This window comes from Manduca sexta, chromosome 22 (assembly GCF_014839805.1).
Source record: "Manduca sexta isolate Smith_Timp_Sample1 chromosome 22, JHU_Msex_v1.0, whole genome shotgun sequence".
Lineage (NCBI taxonomy): Eukaryota > Metazoa > Arthropoda > Insecta > Lepidoptera > Sphingidae > Manduca > Manduca sexta.
Window position 1 is genome coordinate 5,211,361 of NC_051136.1, and position 22,027 is coordinate 5,233,387.

The window sequence follows — 22,027 nt, forward strand, 5'->3', positions numbered from 1 at the left end:
TATGCGGAACAATATACTCTACTTCCTTTCACATTAAATATGAATTCAAAAACATTCCAGTATGTTACCAATAATCTCTGATCAAACAAATTTTTCATATAATACGTGGTTTCTGAGAATATTACAATCGATATTGAGTTTTGAATAACATTCTTCCGTAATCCGTAATACCGAAGTAAAGTGATGCTCCAATCCTTAGGAAGTCATTCGACGAACATTGTTCTACTAAAATGAAATCTACATTTTAATATATATAGTTTACAATTCATAAATTGGTATTAGGTAATTGCATAACCGCCACATCAACAAATCAGATTGTTATACGATTATTACTTCTTAACCGCCTTGAAAAAACAATATTACTCAGCCGTAGTTATTAAAACCAATTATAAAATGGAACTGGACTGGTCAAGTCTGTCGGATGTTAGTTTTGGGTAAGCATTGCTACTTTGTGGAACCCTGCTCGTAGGATTCGAGGTAGACCAAAGAAGAAACGGCGGGAAGAACTGGAATCATTTAAAAATGACTGATTCACTATAGCGCAGAATCGTGATTGAAGTTTTTGGGGAGGCCTTTGCCCAACATTGAGACATTATAGGCTGATATAATACAATACAATACATTATAATACAAATATAAATTACGCATCATCAACGTAAACAATTTCAGTCTTAAAATCGATAAAAACACTTCACAGATAAAAACCAAAGCCACTGACAAAGGCAAGAAACCTAACAGTTTACCTTCAGAGGGTATTAACAGCGATTGTATGATTACATGAAACGTTCATTAACTGTACATTACGGCCAATCAATCAACGTGCCTTCAAACGCCTCCGCAACAATTGATTAGCGACTAATATAACAATACTGATATCGTGTCATGCCGATATATTGCTGTTGACGCTTTGCAACTTTAATTATAATAGTTATTATCTATACTAATATATAAAGCTGAAGAGTTTGTTTGTTTGAACTCAATAATCTCAGGAATTACTAAACCGATTTTGATTTTTTTTTACTAAATGGAAGCTATATAACCATGAGTGTTATAGGCCAATGTTTATCCCAGGAAAACATATATCGAAACTTTTATCCCGATAAAACTTTATCACGCGAACGGAGTCTTCTAGGGCAAAAGCTAGTTGTAAATTTACCTTAATTTAGTTTCTTTGGTCTGGTGACATAGATTATGGAACAGAAAACTGGATTCCATTCCCTAGTCTTACCAGCAGTGGCAAAGGGTGAGATTTTTCAAAAGGTAACCCGATACAAAACAAATTGCTTTAGATAACATATTGCGGCTAATTTAATAGAAAACAAAAACTAAGACAAACGTCAATAAACCGAAAAGGGAAGCCGGTAAGAATCGGGTTGTATGGATGCCTTGCCAGTGCTATCCAGGGATTTCTAGCGTCATTTTCCAGTATAGGAACCTAGACGGTGTTTTATAACTAAATCAAATGCTTTGTGTAACATAGTCCAGAGACGTGTTCCGAAAATCTCTCATTACTATGAGATAAGAGCAGGTAAAGGAAGAACAGTTGATATAGAAGTGTTTCTAGAGCTACATTTGTTCCGCAAATCTCACATTAGAATGCAATAAGCGCAGATAAAAAAAAAGAAGAATTGATTTAGAAGTGTTCCTAGAGCTATATTTTTATATATACATCAAAGTAAAATGTACAGAGAGGTCTATACATTTTTTAAAAAACTTTAAACCGGACTTTAACGTTTTTTGGAACAATGGGGCATCTTCCACGCGATCGCATCGCAGGGAACTGTATATTTAATCTAACAATCTTATGCGAACCCTTTGCTTTCTTAACACACTACGATGTTTTGCTAACATATTCATTAAACAGGTTAACTTATTTCATTGTTTAGGTTCTAGCGCAATACAGCTTAAGATAACACGTATTGAATTGCATTAGCTAGCCAGTTTATTATCTATTTGATGTGCAAATATATCATTGTCAGATAATATGGGTTTATCTTTAATTATTTTTGTATGCATCATATTATGACAATGCAAGTATAAAGATTTAATTCCAAACATATGGATGGTCACTCGTCGAATCGTAAACCAAATATATCTAAATACTTGAATATAAAGTTACTTTTCACTCCTATTTAACATAGAAGGAAAATACGAATATTCATTCCGTATAAGAAATATTTTAATTCAAGATCTATGATTAAAAAAGCACATAATTTGACCATTAGCGTACACGCACTCATAATGCCGCCTACATACTTACCGCGTTATTATGTCACTACTAATGACAATATTGCAATCAAAATTACATGACCTCAAGTATTAACCATTCGTTATCTCAAATTAACTAGATTACGCGTCTCATGCCTAATACCACGGTAGTTTGTATTTAAAGTGATTTATGAACACTTAATTGTGATATGATTGAATGCTGTCCGCCATGCTGCAAGGTAAAATAAAAACGTAGAAATATCTAAAGTACCTTGAGAAAATCCTGTTTAGACCTCTTTAGACGTTTTCGTAGAAGTGGCTTTTATGGCGGGAATTCCGCAATATTGTACGAGTCACAGATTAAAAATAAGAATGGTCTATGGCACTGATATATCGGTGCTCGCATATTTGTATTCACTCGGATAGCGACCACCGTACACAAAGTGTAAAACCCGCTATACAAGCCCACGACATTGTGTCGCGTTACGGAATCACCCTGTGTTTATCCGGTTTCAAACATAATTATGTCGATTAGGGTAGAATTTCCACTCATCAGACAACACTCTACCTGGATCCCACTCCGCTAACCATCAGGTAATGAGATCACTGCTGTGTTCGAATAATAAAATTGAACTTCGATTCACAAACCTTTGTTTTTCCGATACAAATAAACGTGACCAATGACAGCCATCTTATTTACTATCAAATTAATCTGATCATTTATCGAATCAGGACCAACACATTTAAATACTCGAAAATAAATTACCGAAGAGAAAAACTGAGCCGACTGAAACATAAATCCGGTAAAAACAGAACAAAGATATACTGAACACATTGCCTTTAATTAAGTTTGTAATAGCAATCGGATACGAGAGCTCAGGTAGCCAGATTATTGTGCTCTGCAACTTTGCACCGTAAATCATGTCAGTTTTTGCCCAGCCCGCAGAACCATGTATTGTTCCATTTCAATATTTAGTGGCGTAGTTTACAGGTGACCCTTGCGAATTGTGTTAGAGCATAAATTATGTTCGGTAGGTGAATGTGCTTGCTAATAAGAATATGGCTTCGATGTTTTGGCTTCTTTTTGTTAATAGATACAGAATGTTTTGTAATTTATCGGTTATTTTTTTTGTTTATGATACACACTTACGCCTTTTATCTTGTAAGGGATAAACAGAGGTGCAACGTCCCACTATTGCCTTCTCTGCTACTGAGAGGGATTAGGCCTTAGTCCACCACGCTGGCCTAGTGCGGGTTAGTAGACTTCACACACCCTTAAAATTCCTATAGAGTACTTCTCAGGTATGCAGATTTCCTCATGATGTTTTCCTTTACTGTTAAAGAAAGCGATAATTCACAAAGAATACACACATAATTTTAGTAGACAGTGGTATGTGCCCTTGGGATTTCAATGTGCGGACATATAGGCTATCGCAGCCTTTTTAACGTTTTGCTAACATATAATTACGATTGTACTTTACCAAACCCCATTAAACATAAATGTGGTAATACGGTTCAACATTATTATGCCCATTTGATTCGCAAAAGCATCAAAATCCCCCATAATGTTCAGTCGAATCTGTTACTGCAGATGATTTTGAATTTTGTATTTTATTGCCGTGTTAAATCAACATAATTTGGGGTGCACCATAAAATTGAGGGTTCCAACACACAATTGTTGTTATACAATAAAAACCATCTGTTATAACACTTTTCCTAATGTAGGAATCATACTAATTTATTATATTACTATAAATGCGAAAGTTTGTGAGGATGAATGTATGTATGTTTGTCCCTCTTTTACGAAGAAACTACTTTGGAAGGAAGGAAGAACGGATTTGGATGAAACTTTACAGTAATATTGGTTATATATTACAATAACACATAGGCTACAATTTATGATTTTGTGTAATTTGGTCATAATATAACGATTTAAATATCAAGTAAGTCGGAAAAAAATTGCTATCTTGGCGTACGCTGTCTAAATCGTACGCTGTCCGTCCGCGACAGCATATATATCTACCTTTTATGTGGAAGCTACTATGACCAAAATAGTGAGCCATAAATATAATTAAATCAGATACTTTTTTTAGCGGGACTTTTATCCCGGAAAACTCCTTCACGCGGGCTAAGCCGCGAGCAACATTTACTCATTCATATTATAAAAACCTATTGTTTCAGTATAGACTAAAACATTTATAAATGAAAGGGTGAATACACACTGCCGTACAAATTATTAGTGCCTACTCCAATAGAATTATAGCCTAAACCATCAAAGGCCATTCAAATCTCGTATGGATAAATCGTGCCGCACAGTAATTGAGTCATAACATGACATTAGTCAGATTACGAACAATTAGCGGGTGGTGGCAGCTGCACCCGTTCTCTTGGGGATTTGTGCTCTGTGGATACAGCCCTAATTACATTCGCCGGTGCACTATCAAGAATAAATTGATTTGTTACCCGTTCTACTAGCAAATTGATTACGATTACCATAATTTTGAATTTAGAAAGTTGTCTTAATTGGTCGTAGAATGTGTTGTATTATGTTCTTTATTTAAATTTGCTGTAACAAAAGATGTTGCTATGTCGTAAAGTAACGTTTTATGTGCTATGAAGGTTGACATGTTTATAACTATAGGTATAATAACTCAGATTTTTAAAATGCTTACGTACGTTCATATAGTTTGAACTTTGAATGCAATTTAAATGGATTGTAATAATTACTGACTCATATTTGCAGAACTTCGTGACGCGTTCCGGTGTCTGTGCATTCAATGTAGATTTTTCTAGAACATTTCGCTTACAAACAAACGTGACCTATCGTGACGTGTCCAGTAGATTGACATTACGGAAATTAAACTGCGAAGTATGAATATACCTACAGACTACAGATACTTGACATACGTACGTCGTACACCATATTATTTCTAGAACAAGTCCTAAAGTAACCTCTTGCACCACTCATGTTACTAAATTAATTTATTTGAGGCTCAAGCCGCTTATCTTATAAAATTATGTTTTAGTTAACGTATCACTCCAGCATAATGGTTGCATGTATCATGGTTTACAACAAACTACAAACCCACCTTAAATTAAATTGTTCGTATACGTAAAAAAAGTTCAAAGCCAAAATCCCTTTGTCTCACTTCGTCCAGAGTCAATGAACAATACCCCATAGTAAAAAATAATAAAGGAACGAGAGTGAAATTGCCCTCAAAGCAAATCTCAATAAAGGCTTAAACTCGCTCCTCCCTTGAATATTATCGGGGAAAACTTTTGAAAGGGGTTAAAGAAAGTAAACTGATTTGAAAAAGACAGGGAAAAGGTGGTGCGTAAGTATGAATAAATTGGAATCGGAAATATTTCTTAGTTTAACGTAAGAGGGAAAGTTTTGGGCGGGCGTTGAGAATTCTCAGAAGGCATACTTCAAACACGAGGAGGGGTTAACCGTCAAACCTTTTGTCAGAAAAACATAGCCTGGAGAGTTATATTAATAACAAAAAAAAAATGTTTTTTTTTGATTATATAAATAACTAGATTTTTTTAAATTTATTATGTATTTATTAGTAATACAACATGGCGTTTCTAAATACATCTAAATCACTTATTTATGACAAGGCTGTGACTGATGCAGTCACAATTATTATACCAATGATAGCAAGTGAAGTTGTTAATCGGAAAACTCGTAATAATATCAATATTTAATATTTTAATAAAATTTCTCAAATACGTAACATATAAATTGCGTTTAAGAAATAAAATGTAATCGTTTCAACCGTCAGTAAAACTGTAGATAATAATTAAAAACACAAGGCATTTTTCAGGGTCCCTCGTTTTAATTAAGAATACTTTTCCCTTTACTTCTGAAAGAGTTTCGTTCAGCTTAATTACGGTTAATTTTTCCCCTCTGTCATGCTTTTTATCTTAGATATAGTTACAATTCGGTTCTGTAATTACGTTTCTAATTATCAGTTTAACGTCCAAGATCAAGGACACCATATTATCACCGTAATTTGAATAAGTATTTTCATTTCTTATTGGATGATATTGTCGCAATAGATAGATGTTCACTGCAAATAATTTTATTTTATTAAATCTTGTGTATAATTTTATTATTTTGTACCTATTAAGTCATTATTATTGTAACACAATATTTTTAAAATATTTAAAGGTTAATTGACACCTTGTGTACTTATCTCTCAATGTTTTATATATACGTTTAATTTTACAAACATAATCATGACAAATGAAATAAATTTGCATGTAGGTATAATGGTAGTATATGCCAAATAAATAGGAAGTAATAACTATAATATACATAGTGTCTAACGAATATTAAGAATTAATATTATCCGCCCAAACGCTTACCATAGATTTCGAGAATAACAAGACAATTAAAATTGTTTCATCATCATTACCATCAGCATCACCATCCCGTTGCAGCCCACTGCTGGACATAGGCCTCTCCCAAGGTAAGCCACAGAGCCCGGTCTGCTGCTTTATGCATCCATTTACAAAAGTTTAGATAACATAAATTGAGTACCTGACCACACAGGCCACAAAAAATTTTTTAATATTATAATAAAACAGTCGTTTGTTTAAAAATTAGGTTACACGAAATATATTCACTATTACCCTTGTATTATTTGACTAATGGCGATTTAAAATATTGACAAGTAACCTACATTTTCTATTTCAATTTAAAGTGACGCTAATGGCTAGGCTGCATGTAATTTTGCGGTTTTTATATCTTATCAAATTGATAACAAGCTACAAATTAATACAATAATATCAAACGCCTTCGAGTTTACAAGTAAAGAATAAAACTCAGATCAGAAAGACTTTAAAATATATTTTATACCTACTCATTATTAACGTTACAATATAGTTCACGAAGACCAAATCCACCTATAATTACAAAAGAAGTAGAATAGCAGACCCGATAACTTTCAGTTGTTTAAATCATGGCAACAACCTGGCACCTGAAACAGTCCCCATTGGTTCGAACTAATTTGATTTTGGTTTATTGCAACGTGGGGAGAAAACTAAAAAAAGGGTTGACATCGGGTTGTTTTATTGCCATCCCATCCTTCGATTTTTAGTTACTTTCCAAATTTTGCATTTCAAGTTACACCTTTTTCTTGTTATCCCAGATTACTTTGTTTCCAAGAAAGTATATATTTATCGTTACGATGTTTTCGTCCGCCCAACCTCTTAGTTTTCAACGATCTTAAGATTCTCGACTAACCTCAAAATTTATTTGCACTTAGCAAAACCTCGTTTTAACTCGAAATTTCTATTCAAAACTCGGCGCCGAGCAGTTATTGTATGAAATAGCGCAGGTAATGCCTGATTATCATAATGAAATTGCAGGCCGTACTGGGGGCTATAAGAAAAATGGTAAAATTTGTGGCGTTAAATATTATCGTTAAGAATGGAGAAAAATGTACGGCACCCAGTAGGACGCTGGCCGGGAGCGGCGCCTCTCTGAAATTGCAAGTCGTTTATTACAGAGGGAATTTTCAATTACAGCAATCCTGCGGTTTTTCATTCGTAATGCGACTTTTAGGCAACGCTTGGAGGCGATCGTTCATAACTGCCAGACCACAGGGACGCACGGACCCACGAACAAGCGAATTATTGCGGTCACGCGCATCGATCATACACTTTTCAACGTTGGCTTTAGATCTGTACCGACAACCGGGCGAGCGATAGCTTTATTGAATTCCTTGCAGGCTTCGTCTTCATTTTATTGTGGAACTGGATATTTCATCTAGTATAGTAGTATTTAATTTATTTCTAAAACATTTTCCAAATTTTTTACTGTGATTAATGATTGTATTTAGCATCTCTTTAGCTCTGTACCGACAACAACCGGGCGAGCGATAGCTTTATTGAATTCCTTACAGGCTTCATCTTCATTTTATTGTGGAACTCTGGATATTTCATCTAGTATAGTAAGTATTTAACTTGTTTCTAGAATATTTTCCAAATTTTTTACTATGTTCAATGATTGTATTTAGCCTCTAGACTGAACTATTTATAGATCACCCTATATTTTCATTAACTTTGACACAAAGATCAATACCGAAAAAATGTTTACTCTAAATTAAATAAGTACGTACTGTAAAAAATTCATACATCTACTCTTCAAATATATATTTGAATATTTACATTTCCACAACAGCAGTCCTGAATCAAATATTTGTCAACCGCATTATCATTATGAAGTCCGAAGATCATACCTTTTCTTCTACACAAAGATAGCGAAATTATTCATAACCAAGATCCTTCGAGACAATTTCTTACGGGATTAACGATAAAGCACAAAAGATAACGAACAATGCAGATCATAAAGAACAGTTCGATGTAGATCGGATATAATCGAATTTTATAGGTTTTAAAAATGAAAGGTTTACGAAGCGATCGCGATGCCTTCGGGCTTTCAATAAAAATTTATTATAATGCAAATTGCATCTCTTTGAAGGAGTACGGGTATGCTTACATTCAAATCCTTTCAGACTCTTTCATGGAAGTGAATCTTCTAACCGTTTTGCGCGAGAATTTAAATAAAAATTCTACAATTACGCATTCGTATATGTATTGCTATGCAAAAGCAAGATAAGTGATAACTGCTGCAGTCCGATTTCTGCTATGGTTGTTAAACGTCCAAAAATAATGAGGCTAATTAAAACTATAATGCAAAATATCAAACTGATGCCAGAATATCGTCGCTTATATATCTACCCTTCACCTGAACGGTAAGTAAATTTTATACCCCGGTGAAAAAAAAATCACTTGCTTCCAGCGATATTTTTTATTGCACGAACTATATTAATTATAATTATCATTTAACAAGACTCTTTATTGGAAGAACTATTTTCATTATATCTCCTTTATCCCACTACGAGTCGGGACGAGCACCGACTATTTTACAATCCACTTGAACTGTTTTATCGGAAATTGTCTTGTTGTGTATGTGGGATATTCACTAATTATGAGGCAAATGGTTTTTTACTGCGAAACGTGTTTATTCTGGGAATGACAAAATGAAATTCACAATTGACAAGCAAACATAGACAATCACATAGACGCACACATAGACACACATAGATAATAAAAGAGATGAAATTAAATTGGACTTTTACTCAACATGTCTCATAGGTTCAGTTGGTTAAGACTTTAGCTAAACAGCATTGGAGAGAGGCACTTATCTCCCATCGAATACGTCATAAGGTATTTGCTATCCTATTTCCTGAACAAGGACCCATTTCTATCGTTTTATTCTTTGGGACGTTACCTTAAAAGTACGTTCACATTTTTCGCGTCATCTCTCCCTTGGTAAAGGAAATTAAATACCTTATCAACTAGATCAAGTTCATCTTTCACGTTTTTTCGTCAGTTGAGATATTTCTGGAAAAAAAAATTAAATATCTTTTAAGCCACTTTTATGTTGAAATCTTTCCAGACTTATGATTATAGAAGTTGTAATTTAATCTTTATTATAGTACGTTGTAAGAGTAATTATAATAATTAATTCTCATGTTTAACTAGATAACAAAATTATATCCAAATTGCTAAGTATTTAAATACCATATGATACAAGCGAATTAATTTAATTAGAGGATATTTAAAACAAAAAGGTACTGTTACGTCTCCCTAAATCATATTAAATACATTTAAGAATTTTTATCGCGCAACATTAGCTCGGAAAGAAACAGAATAAATAATTTCGGACCCAAAAGTGCCGTAACTAACTACCTTCCGTCCTAATTACGGAAACATAAATTTGAAAAGTGAAAAGAAATATTTCGAGGTCTGTAATTACGAGACTAAATTTCTTTCGAGCTAAGTGGAGCTGTATAAAACTAAGATATTGGATCTATTATCATTGCTGTAAAGGTACTTTATGAAGTATTTTATTGTATTTTTATACTCTAGGTTATGCAAGAAAGGTCAGAGACAAAGGTCTATACTATTTAATAAGATTAATTAAGGGAATGAAGCGTCAAATAACAATATATTTGTACAAGAAAAAAATATATATTTACCGTACAATAATACTTTGATGCATAAAGGTGAGGAGTTTTCTGTGTTCTCAAGATAGGCATAATTCATAGTTGCGTGCAAATGTTAATACCACCCATATTTTGCATTAACAAGTATGTCATGACTGACATAGTAACTTGTTTGATGTTGACTGCATACGCGGATTGTTTTTTATGGAATTTTAAAAGAATTGAATACCTATGCTCATCAGAAAAAAGTCTGCGTTCACTTGGCAAGATTTAGATATTTTAAATACCGTAAATATTTAAAAATATATTCTTACGTATATGTTCTTTATTTAAGAATACATTATTTAAATGTACAAGTCACAATTTTTTTCTTTTTATAAATATATAAAAATGAAGTCAGCTGTTATCGATGGAATCATCAAGCTTTAAGGAAAAATTATGGTAACTAATTTGTGTTAGTCGCCGATAATGTGCCGACACATTGAACTCAAAAAGTGAACGCTACCCCTGGAGTACGTCATCACACGGTTAGACAGGCCTGTCAGCCCTTTGTACTTAATGGAGCTGTTTTTAGTAGTCAGCCACTTCCACGAACACAGTCAGAGATCAAGGAATCAAGCATCGTTTCTGGGCCGCTCAGACTTTTTTAATGTACATATGTATATCGTATATAGTATTAGATAATAAGATTTTAGATTTAGAAGTGTGGCATTTAAAATCCTTTTGTATATTTCCTCTTTTACAATTTATTTCGTATAGTTACAGACAAACGCCTTCTTGGGATAGATTCAAAACTGATTATCCACATTCCATCCTTGGTGGCGTAATTGGTGGAATATGACGGTAAAGGGCGAAACGTTACCTATTTGTAGGTTATTGTTGAAACAAAGTGTAAAGGTGAAACTAAGTACGTCAGTATTTCAACTTAACGTTCATTTCGCAAACGTTTACCCGTTACATTTATTAAACAATAGTTCCGATCGGAATTCTGGAAGTGTAAATGTCAGCGAATAGATATTTCGTGCATTCAATATTATATTAAGAGTTTCTTATTATTGAAGTTTAATCAAACATTTAAAATAGGAACTATCTGGTTTACAGATATATTTGAGAAAACATTATACTACAATATACTGGCTACATCGATATATATGTATATATGTTAAAACAAAAGGAAAATCCTAGCGGAGGCTTATGCCGACGACGCGACATGCTGATAACGTTTAAGAACGGCAAAGATATCAGAAGTAAAGGCTATTAGTACCGACATTTTTTGTTTTTTATACGGGCAAAGTGTCCCCACTTCTCCTGATGGTAAGTGGAGTGGAGTCCAATAGAATGTCGACTGACGAGAGATGGTTACCCCTCAGCAGTCGACACAATTATGTCAGCCTATTGCATATACACATACTGATCCCGAAATACGACACGCGGGCCACTATGGCGGGTTTTAACACCCTTTGTACGGTAGTCGCTATCCGGGTGTATGTAAATTATATATTGCCACCAGCAAATTGTATATAGTTACTTATCGTACCGCAAAACAATACTAAACATATTCTTATAATCACTACCACACAATACTTTGTAATTAAGTTTATTGCCAGGTTTTGTAACAGATTTTGGTAGGTGTGAAGCATACGATTTTATACGTTTTTGTTATCAAAAAGGACAACAGTCCCAAAAAATATCGTGCGTATCTATAGACGCTCCAATTGAGAATGCCCAACAATTATAAATAATTGTTTTTCTAAATAAAATGTCCACTTTGAGTAGTGAATAAATGAAAAGACATAACGTAAAATGTCCACTTAGAACACTGAATAAATGAAAAGAAATAACGAAAGAACGAGATCCTTAAGTCCTTCTGTTTAGTTAAAAAAAATGAACGGTTTAAAAATATTTTTATTTCAATACCGCAATCACTGTGTCGGCAAAGTTGCCCAGTTTTAAAATAAAAACTCTGAGTCGCTTTGCAGGTAAGACAGTAAACTGTAAATAAAAAGGGTTGCCGGCGCTGTATACCTTTATTTTCCCCTGTCACTTCTCCGTTTGCCAGTAACACAGTAATTTTGTTTTGCAATTAAGTTCCACCTTTTTCTTGTTTCGTTCGGATTACTTTCCTTTTCGCAAATGGATAGGGCAATTCGATATCTTTATCTACGTCTTAACCATACAGTATTTTTCTTCGTAATGTTTTAGTAACATGCTTTATTTTAATGGTGGTTATTGTTTTCTGTTATAAAAGGTACTCATTTCGTCAATCATTCAAATTAAAATTTGTTTTTTTGTGAAATATGAGTATACATATGAGTTATGCAATATATTCAAATATAAATTCAAAGTGTCCCATCATATTTGGCCTATGTGGCGTACAAATTACAATTTGTTTATGTCTTGTTTACAGCAAGGAGAGTCGGCTCGACCCAAAACGACTCGCTCTATATTACTTTTATTGACATTTGGTTACTGTGACTGTTACAAATTATTTAAAACTTTCTAATTGTCAATGCTGTTATTCAGAAAAATTCTCAAAATATTTACATTAAAACCCCTGTCAAACTGACATTATGTTAACTATGCACTAACCTATCAAAATAACCGAGGAATACGCATACCGAGAGTGTCATGTTTTAGAAATATGATTAAAGCTTTTAGAAATACAAATTGCGATCTCACGACATCGACTTTATTATAATAATTGATATAAATGTTGAAATGATAAAGTATTTCGCTTAACTCCTTAAATAAACGTGAATAATGAGTAGTGAAATTTCTTGTCTAATGTATACTACATTAACAACCCTATGCAAATCGTTTTCAGCTTAAACGCAAACCGTAAGCGGACTCGAAAACGAATTAACCACAAACACGAAACTGTCAGTAAAGAAGACAAAATAAGCCGTCAAAAGCCGGCTATCCGACTGCATTAGATATGCAATTAATTATAAAAAAATGAAACAAATAACAAGATTATCCAACGGGAGAAATAAATAATGTAGCCTCCGCTAAGAAACTTTTTAACGCTGTCTTAAAACTTTCCCTCGTGCTTAATTATATTTTCATTTATCTTCCCTTTCATCCAGTCTGCTGAAACATTAGCGACTTACCAAGTTTAGCTTATAATAAACTAATTATTATTTTTATTTTCTGTCACGGTAACGATTTTACGCTTGACTACGTAAATTAAAAATTATTTATAAAAAGGAGATTTAAAATTATTAATTTTCTTTTTTGTGTTTTTTTTGTAGGTACAATGGGGTGAGCAAATAGAAGATTGTTTAACTACAAATAATTAAAAAGCTTTAAAGTAAAGAAAATAATTGAAATACTATTTTTATATACTTGTGGTTAATTTTGTTTCGATTAAAATTTCATGAATATAATATTACATAGCAATTCTTAAAAATAAATGTAAGTACATAATTTCTTTGGCTTACAGAATAAAATCCAATTAATCAACCGTCAGCGCCCCGTCGAAGTTCGATGATACACTAAAACGCTAATCAAGGGACTCTCAAAAAGAAACGATCACATTCCCTTTCCGAAGCGTGGAGATACCTTATCGCGAAAATCCAGAGAGTTTGGGAGGGGGGGATTGTCTGTCGAATTGAAACTGACGTGAGCCGAGCACCTGGCTCCTTTTGGCGAAATTAAAAAAGTTTCATCTACAAGGCAACTTGGTAGGTCTCGTTCATTTAAATGCTAAGGGATTCTGTGTTAGTATTCATTGTGAGTTTTGTCGTTCAGTGAAAAGTTTTGCTTTTTACCAGTCCCACTTCGCGCCGGATCGTTATTTGCATTTTACGGTTTTTTTCACGGTCGTACGTATTGTAATTAAAAGTTGATTATATTTTTTGATGTATTTTATGTAAAGTCAGGAGCTATTATCAACCATTATAATTGGGCATAGCTGTCAGCATAGTTGCACCAAAAGGGCATAGTATAGTGAACGTATATTTTATTAACGGTCAACTAACTTATTATGAGTTAGCTATATCATGCTTGTCCGTGTAGTTAAGAACCTCCATCGTCAACAAATATATACATAAACAACAAATATACATCTATACCATATCATAAATTTAAAGAGTAAAAATCTATATGGTAAAAAGAAAATCTTGAAAAGCCACAAAAAAAATATCAAATTTCATCAATAACCTCTTATTTACTTTAAAACTTCTAAAATCGTTTAGTCCTTACGCTATGTTGTACCTTAATAATTGCGCTGAAGGTAAAGCCACCGTGAAGAACAAGTTTAATTGCGACTTTCATTAGCGTCCACGGTTTCATAACCCCAAGCCTAGACTGAAATATTTTATTAATTATATTCTAATTGATATCGACTTGATTGCTTTTATTATATGATACAAATTTACGAGGCACGAAGATTCACGAATTCACGAATGTGTCGACTTCATACTGTTTGCTTATATTTATTGCTCCTTTTATCAACAAAATACTGTTATAACTGCAGTATTATTGTGGAAATAGGTGAATCGTGAATTCAATATACATGGCAAACAGTTTTTTTTTATTGCTCGGAATGACGAGACGAACTTGCCGTTCGCAAAAGTAGAAACACCATACAACACCTTAAATTATAACGTATTGTTTGGTATTCCACTGCGCTCGTCATCCTGGGACATGAGATGTTAAGTCTTATTATGTCCAGTAGTTACACTGGCTACAATGTCCTTCAAACCGGAACACAACACTGACTACACACTGCTGCTTGGCGGCAGAAACAGACATTGTGGTGGTACCAACCCAGGCGGACTCTCACATATGAGACATCTACCACTAGTTACTGGTGATTTCAGATGCACCAGTTGCGTCTCTGTCTACCCCTATAGCAATATAAAGCGTGTGTGAATATAAAACTTGCACGCCTTATACCTACCCATTGATATAGCGTTAATATCTATTAACAACAGTCCGGCCGATCCCGAACAAGTTTTGCATTAAATATTATAGCCTAGAAAAACTAGATTGTTAGTGGAGCCTAACTATAATATTTATAGTATTAACTATTGCGCTGACCCGGACATTAAAGACTTAAAAGCATAACAGATAGGTTCTTTAACGATCAACACACACTGCAGAGTATTTAGTGTTTTTTTTCCTCAACAGGAGATGAGCTCTGATAGACGGCACCGCGCAGGGGCGATTGCGGGGAAATGCTAGACATCTTCCATCAGAGATAGCCCGCAGCCGTCATGCGCGTATGATGGCCATTGCAGTCTAGTTGGTGTTGGTGTGCATAGGGTGTGTAAAGTGTTACTCGGTCCTGCGAGGTTTTCTATCTCTCCGGGCAGCTCAACATAGCCATCAAATGTACCAAACCCCCTCCCTTTCCCACCATGATGGCTGGGCGGTAGTGGTCGATCTTTTTCTCCGTAATAATAAGGTAAAAAAATGGACAGGTACTTCGTCTGTGCGGTGAAACCAACATAACCATTCCACTCACCCTCCTAGTGGTAGCGACAACGCGGGTTTTTCCTCGCGAAAAATATATATAAAAATAAATAAAAATAAGGTACTTCGTCTGCGAGAGTCTAGTTAAGAATATTGCCATGTCTATTTCTACCACCATACTGCTGTATACACTTTGCAGTACACATACACAGCTGTGTTCAATTTCGTTAGATTTTAAGCAGTATAATTACTGAACATTATAAGACTCAACAACTCATGATTCAGAATAACAACTGCACTCAGTGCCATTCAGTGCTTCGTAATTCAAAAGTCTTCATGTTATTTCTATTGTTTATAGGCTGTCGTATTTATTATTCGTAGACAAGTGTCTTACTCATCTCAATTTTTAGTTATGTCAAAAAAACCTACCGCAACTATATTTTCACATACAGAAAGCATAAAAAAAAACAAGTTGTTAAGTAAACGATGCTTTATTATAATCATTCTTATCAGGTAATACCTATCAGAATGCGCATTTGAAGTTGAAGCAAGCAATTTGTCGTGAATTTCGGTTTGCTGTAAACATTTAACAACACACAACGAACAACGAACACAATATCTAATTAAGGTTAGACTTTAACATGAGACCTAATAATCAAATGGAACAACAATTTAACCAAGAATTTAGTTCGATGAAATTCATATTCCATTTTAAGCTATCCTTTATCGAGTATGCAAGTTATGTTATCAATTTGTATTAGCAACACAATTTGCATGTGATACAATTTAATTTTGACTGTAACAAATTTGAAATTATAGTTTGTTCATTAGATTGATGTATACAGCAAAGGCCTATTAGACTTGAGACACTCTTTTGATCCAAGGACGGACTCCAGCAACGTCGGTATAAACTCCTGGTTTTTTCGGACGAGCACATCCAAAGCCGTAGGAAACTATGCCTATTAGAGTGTTGTCTTTGACTGCCGGACCTCCCGAATCGCCCTGAAATTAATAGGACTGGATAAAATGCATAAAAAAACCAGAGTATCAACAAAACCTTCGTAAATACGTGGTGTTATTAAATAATTTTGTTGGTTCAATTGTAAACGACTTATGTTAAATTTAGTCTGTTTATTTATGGTAGAAGTAACGTGCAATTACGGTAAATGTCTCCATGTTTGGTATCCTCACGATAAAATTATTGAAGTTAGATTTACAATTTTATTATTTATCACATTAACAGAGTTTAAAATTATTGTCAACCCTACTACTAAAATTGATGCACAAAGTCGAGTTAGGACCCAAAAATCTCTAGAAATTCAAAATGTGACAATTAGTATGAATGAAATTACGTTTGAAGACAATAGAAGTTTGCTGGTGGTAGGATATATTTTATATCCGCCCGGATAGCGACCACCGTACACAAAGAGTTAAAACCCGCCATAGTGGGCCTGCACCATAGTGGATCAGCCTATGTATAACCGGTAACAACAGACTGGCATAATTGTGTCGACTGTCGAGGGGTAATCATCTCTCGTCAGTCGACATTCTATTGGACCCCACTCCACTTACCATCAGGTGCAGTGGACTTTGCAGTGCCCCTATAAAAAAGAAGCCTTATTAATATGAAAGTACGAACCTGACAAGAATCCTTGCCTCCTTCAATTGGGCCGGCGCAGAACATCCGTTTGGTGAGGTTGCCGAGCAGTTGTCTACATCGGCTCAAGCTATGAGTCATCACTTCAACGGCTCTCAGGGTGTTGGTAGTAGCGCTACCTTCCTGTTAAAGAACGTGTCGGGTACAACAAATGTGGCAGAGGAACACCAACTGAATAGTAAATTGTAAGCTATGTTCCTACTATAGACCTATGTTTAATTAGATATATATATTTTGATAGACCTAATATAACAGTATAACCATATTATGATTTCTAAACTTTCTAAAATTTGGCAATAATCATAAAACACCCAGTGTAGGGAATAGAGATTAAGAAATTTTAACTTCGCTACACTAAAGCGGATTATAAAATGTCATAACCGATACATCTATATGGGCCTAATAAATACTAACAAGTAGAAAATATTTAATTCTCTCAATTAATCTAGTTTTAGACAGACGCCTTCTGTGCCCACCAGTACCACATTAAATTTTCCAGTCCCGCGTCTGCGTACCTATTTTTGCGGGATCAATAAAAAACAACAAATTCACTCCCGCATTCCATTTTCCAAATTGTGCCGTACTCTACTTTGAAATAAGCGTACTCCAAAGCCGCTGCCGCTTCTTAACCACCGCCAATAAAGCCAATTCACTAATCGAACACTATCCGATATCTTATCTGATCCGATAAATATCCTATCCAATATTTTAAATATCAATGGTTTATCACTTACACTAGTAGCTCCCCATCCAGTAACAAGAAGTGTTTCGTTCGCAGGTACGGCCCCTCCACCACTATTTTCTGGCAAATCGACTGTCTTCGCGTTTGTACCGTCCAGATCCATGTCTTTATTGACGGTGATCATAGCAACATCGAAGTCTTTCGTGCGGGAGTTGTACTTCGGGTGTTTCAGAAGTCTTCTCGTAGGGTACACAGTGCCACCGCTGTCTGATTTGGTACTGCCAATCCTAACGAATGCTCTTTGCATCCTGTAAAATTACTTAGATTCAATTATCTCTAATGACACCACACTTGGATATCTCAGCAAATATTTATACCAATATTAAGTTCATAGCATTCACAAAGTCGATATTACTTTGTCCAAATGCGTAAATATTGACAAAATATACTCGTAATATAAGTACTTATTTTTTACTCTATTCTACAAAATATTATACTAATACTCTTGTAATTCTTTTGCGTAAGATTTATGCGATCTTCTCACTTGCATATCACGAGACTTTCATAAACACGCACATTCGTTAGACCCGAATTTGATGGTTCCGGAATCCCCTTATGTTATCTGATCTCGATAACAATGTACACAACCTAACCTAACCTAACCTAACCCTTTGCGATATCAACATACTTTTCCCCTAGAGGCAATTCTTGTGCGCTTGGTCTCCACACCAAATGCACGAGACATTTGTCGCGGCCCTAGGCACACAGTGAATGTGTGTATACCCCATGGTTGCAATTACACATAGGGGTCTATGAGGGACTCGTGAACATTTCCTCTCCTCTTCAGTCCGCCCATCCTAATACTTCCTCTTCCTTCCCCTTCTTTCCTCCCCTATTTCTCCTCTTTCTCTCTTCCTCCAGGGCCCCGCAGTCGCTTAGCCGGGGGAACCAGTATACCGTTCGCAGGTTTTCGTCGGTTGACTGCGGGGTCCGTATTTAAAAAAAAAACCCTTTGCGATAAAATCAGTTTTACCCTTCGAGGCAATGAGAAGCCGTCAATATATGCCGTTTGCTGATGATGGATCCTCCGCACTGATAGTAATCGGAGCCCTTCTGCAGCAGAATGTACGCTTGGTACGGCACCGACTGGATGGTGGTGTTGTACCCACCGACTATCCTGCCACCGCTAAGTTTGGCCTCGTGGCCGTGTTTTTTGCTCCAGACATCTGTAAGAGAAATTTATTTAAACATTCGAGAATATTCGCTGTATAGTTGGTATAGATAGTGACCTACGCCAATAAAAATTGTAAATCACCGTTTTAATTTATTATTGTTTTGTCGCTTCCGTTCTTACGTCTTATAATTCAATTATTCAAGTCTTAAAGAAAACAATAATTAGATTAATCACTGTTTATGACTTTTATGGATAAGGTCGAATATGTTTAAAAATATTAATTTTATAATATTAAATACAAATATCTTTCCATTGTAAACATGTTGGTATGAAAATGTTTTGTCTATTTCGAAATAAAACAAGTAACACATAATACAATTCCTTGAACTCTACCTACTCTATTGTTGTTTTAATTAGTGGAAAACAATTTATTATGTACCTTATTTAATAATTCCCTAATGAAAGGTATTAGGTACTAAAAAGGCAAGGAATCCTCGGGAATTAATAATCTCCTTAATCTCACAAGGGAAACAGTTCGCTTATTTATTAACTTGCTGTTTTTAAGGCTACGACCCCGTGGAGTAATAAATGGTCGTCATACATTTTTCATATATGCACGGCAAAGTGACCCCACTCTACCTGATGGTAAGTGGAGTAAGGTCCAGTAGAATGTCGATTGACAAGAGATTTCCCCTCGACAGTCGACACAATTACGCCGGCCTGTTAAAACCGAATATATACAGGCAGATCCCGGAATGCGACACACTTACGTGGGCCGCTATGGCGGGTTTTAACACATTGTCTACGATAGTCGCTATCCATGCGGATATAAAAATTTTCTTACCACTAGCAAATAATCTTATGTTAATTATAATTGTTAGTTTCTTATACGCGAGAGTCGGTCTGGGTAGGCATAGTATCGTCAATTTCTGTCACATAGCAGCGTGGAGACATTATTGTGGTGTTCGGATTCGAAGTATATTCTAGCAAATACTGGGCATGTATTTATTTAAATTGATAGAAAAAATGTTTGAAGGCTAATTAAATGCTCGTTTCATATCTCCCAGACTTACTGCCAATATTTTGAAAGTACTCAAGTTAGAACATAAAAACCATAAATTCCTTGATCAAGGCCTATTATCGAGCAGTTCACTTCCAAAGACTAAAGAAGAAAGTAGAAATACTGACCATTCTCTATATCAGTTAAAATAATCTTTGTTACTCTAAATTGTGAAAAAAAATATTTGTAAGCGATAAAAATACAATTGAATGCAACAAAATCGTTTTTATAAAAACTAACAAAAGACTGGCGAATAAAGATGGTCAATTGTTGTTTTATTGCTTTTAAGTAACCTTGATATGCATTGTGTTTCAAATAAAAATCGTCTAGATAATACTGAATTTTCACAATAGAACTGACATTTAAAATGTAGCATAAATTTTGGAATTTGTGTTACTATACTCAAAATAATTGTCAAAGTACTTCATTCACATTTTTTTTTCGAATTTGGAGACAGGTGGCATAAAGAATAAGCATGACAAATAATCAATCAAGCATGAAAGCAATTAAATCTGGAAAAATATTTATATTATAAATTTAATATACGCACACCCTTCACTCTTGTAGGGTTAGACAGAGAGGTAACTAGTGTGAGTACACCGAGCGCACTTACACCCGTACCATGTGACAGAGAGCGACCCTATCGCCTTATCACATTTCAATCCTGCACAATTTGTTATGATATTCAAACCATACAACTCAAATTGAAGATGCTCGACGTGGGAATTGAATCTAGAACCTGGTAATATACAAGCAAGCTGCTGAACCAATAAACCGTTCTGCAGTAATAATATAATATAATAATATCAGCCCTGTATTATATACTGTCCCACTGTTGGGCACGAGCCTCCTCTACTACTGAGAGGGATTAGGCCTTAGTCCACCACGCTGGCCTAGTGCGGATTGGTAGACTTCACACACCCTCGAAAATTCCTATAAAGAATTTCTCAGGTATGCAGGTTTCCTCACGATGTTTTCCTTCACCGTTAAAGCAAGCGATAATTCACAAAGAATACACACATATTTTTTTAGAAAAGTCAGAGGTGTGTGCCCTTGGGATCTGAACCTATGAACATTCGTCTCGGCAGTCCGTTCCAAAACCAACTAGGCAATCGCTACTTTTACAAGTAAAATAAAAAATATTTTACCTTTAATGCAAACCGCACAACAAACCAAAAGGTAAACCAATAACTTGTCCATAACTTTTCAGTACTGAATGTGCTGTGAAAATATTTTCAGTGCTTATTGTTTAAATACTATTCTGAATGATAACTTAGATGCGTAATCGGTCGTTATCTCACCCATTGTGTATAATTAGCGCGGTTAAAAATAATCTTCCAGTTAAAAGCGTATTTTCATTTTCTGTACACATTTCCGTGTTTTAATTTATTTCAGTACTGAAGTGGTTACGTATCGGTAACTTCACGGTTTATCAGAAAAGTTAAATTTACAATATATAAAGATATAGCGGTCAGCCTTTGCAAAAGAAAAAAAATTGTAAGCCTATCAGTCATTATTATTGGTAAGCCCCTGTCTTTATATTATTACCATGTTCAACTGGTTCGTTATATTTTTGAAATGGTAGCCAGAGGTGAATTATGAGTAAATGCAATTTTTCGTACTACGATAGAGTAGCTTAAAAAAATCCCGAACAAAAAATACAATAAATTATTGTCTATATTCAACGTGTTGAATTATTTTTAATTCTCGATGGAAAAAGGGATATTATAAGTTTAAAATGTATATCTGTTTGTCTGTATGTCTGTATGTGGCATCGTAGCTTCCTAATAAATGGACCACTTTTGAT

General features: G+C 34.7%; 1 protein-coding gene across 1 annotated transcript; it reads right to left on the bottom strand.

Moving 5' to 3' along the window:
- Positions 1-16,122: 16,122 nt before the first annotated feature.
- Positions 16,123-21,450, bottom strand: LOC115444592 (trypsin-7). Its single transcript, XM_030170426.1, has 5 exons — positions 21,369-21,450; positions 19,020-19,212; positions 18,039-18,294; positions 17,287-17,427; positions 16,123-16,649 (listed from the first exon to the last, which is right to left on the bottom strand). Exons 1-5 carry the CDS (start codon positions 21,418-21,420, stop codon positions 16,503-16,505), a joined length of 789 nt encoding a protein of 262 aa, XP_030026286.1. The 5' UTR covers positions 21,421-21,450; the 3' UTR covers positions 16,123-16,502.
- Between the last annotated feature and the right edge of the window lie 577 nt (positions 21,451-22,027).

What these genes read in the sequence shown, in the direction of transcription:
- LOC115444592 (XM_030170426.1), bottom strand. Translation starts at nt 21,420, where the DNA reads ATGGACAAGTTATTGGTTTACCTTTTGGTTTGTTGTGCGGTTTGCATT. An exon ending in CTGGATGGGGAGCTACTAGT is followed by an intron (nt 17,428 to 18,038) that starts GTAAGTGATAAA and finishes GTTCTTTAACAG; the next exon opens with GAAGGTAGCGCTACTACCAA. An exon ending in GAGGCAAGGATTCTTGTCAG is followed by an intron (nt 16,650 to 17,286) that starts GTTCGTACTTTC and finishes TATTAATTTCAG; the next exon opens with GGCGATTCGGGAGGTCCGGC.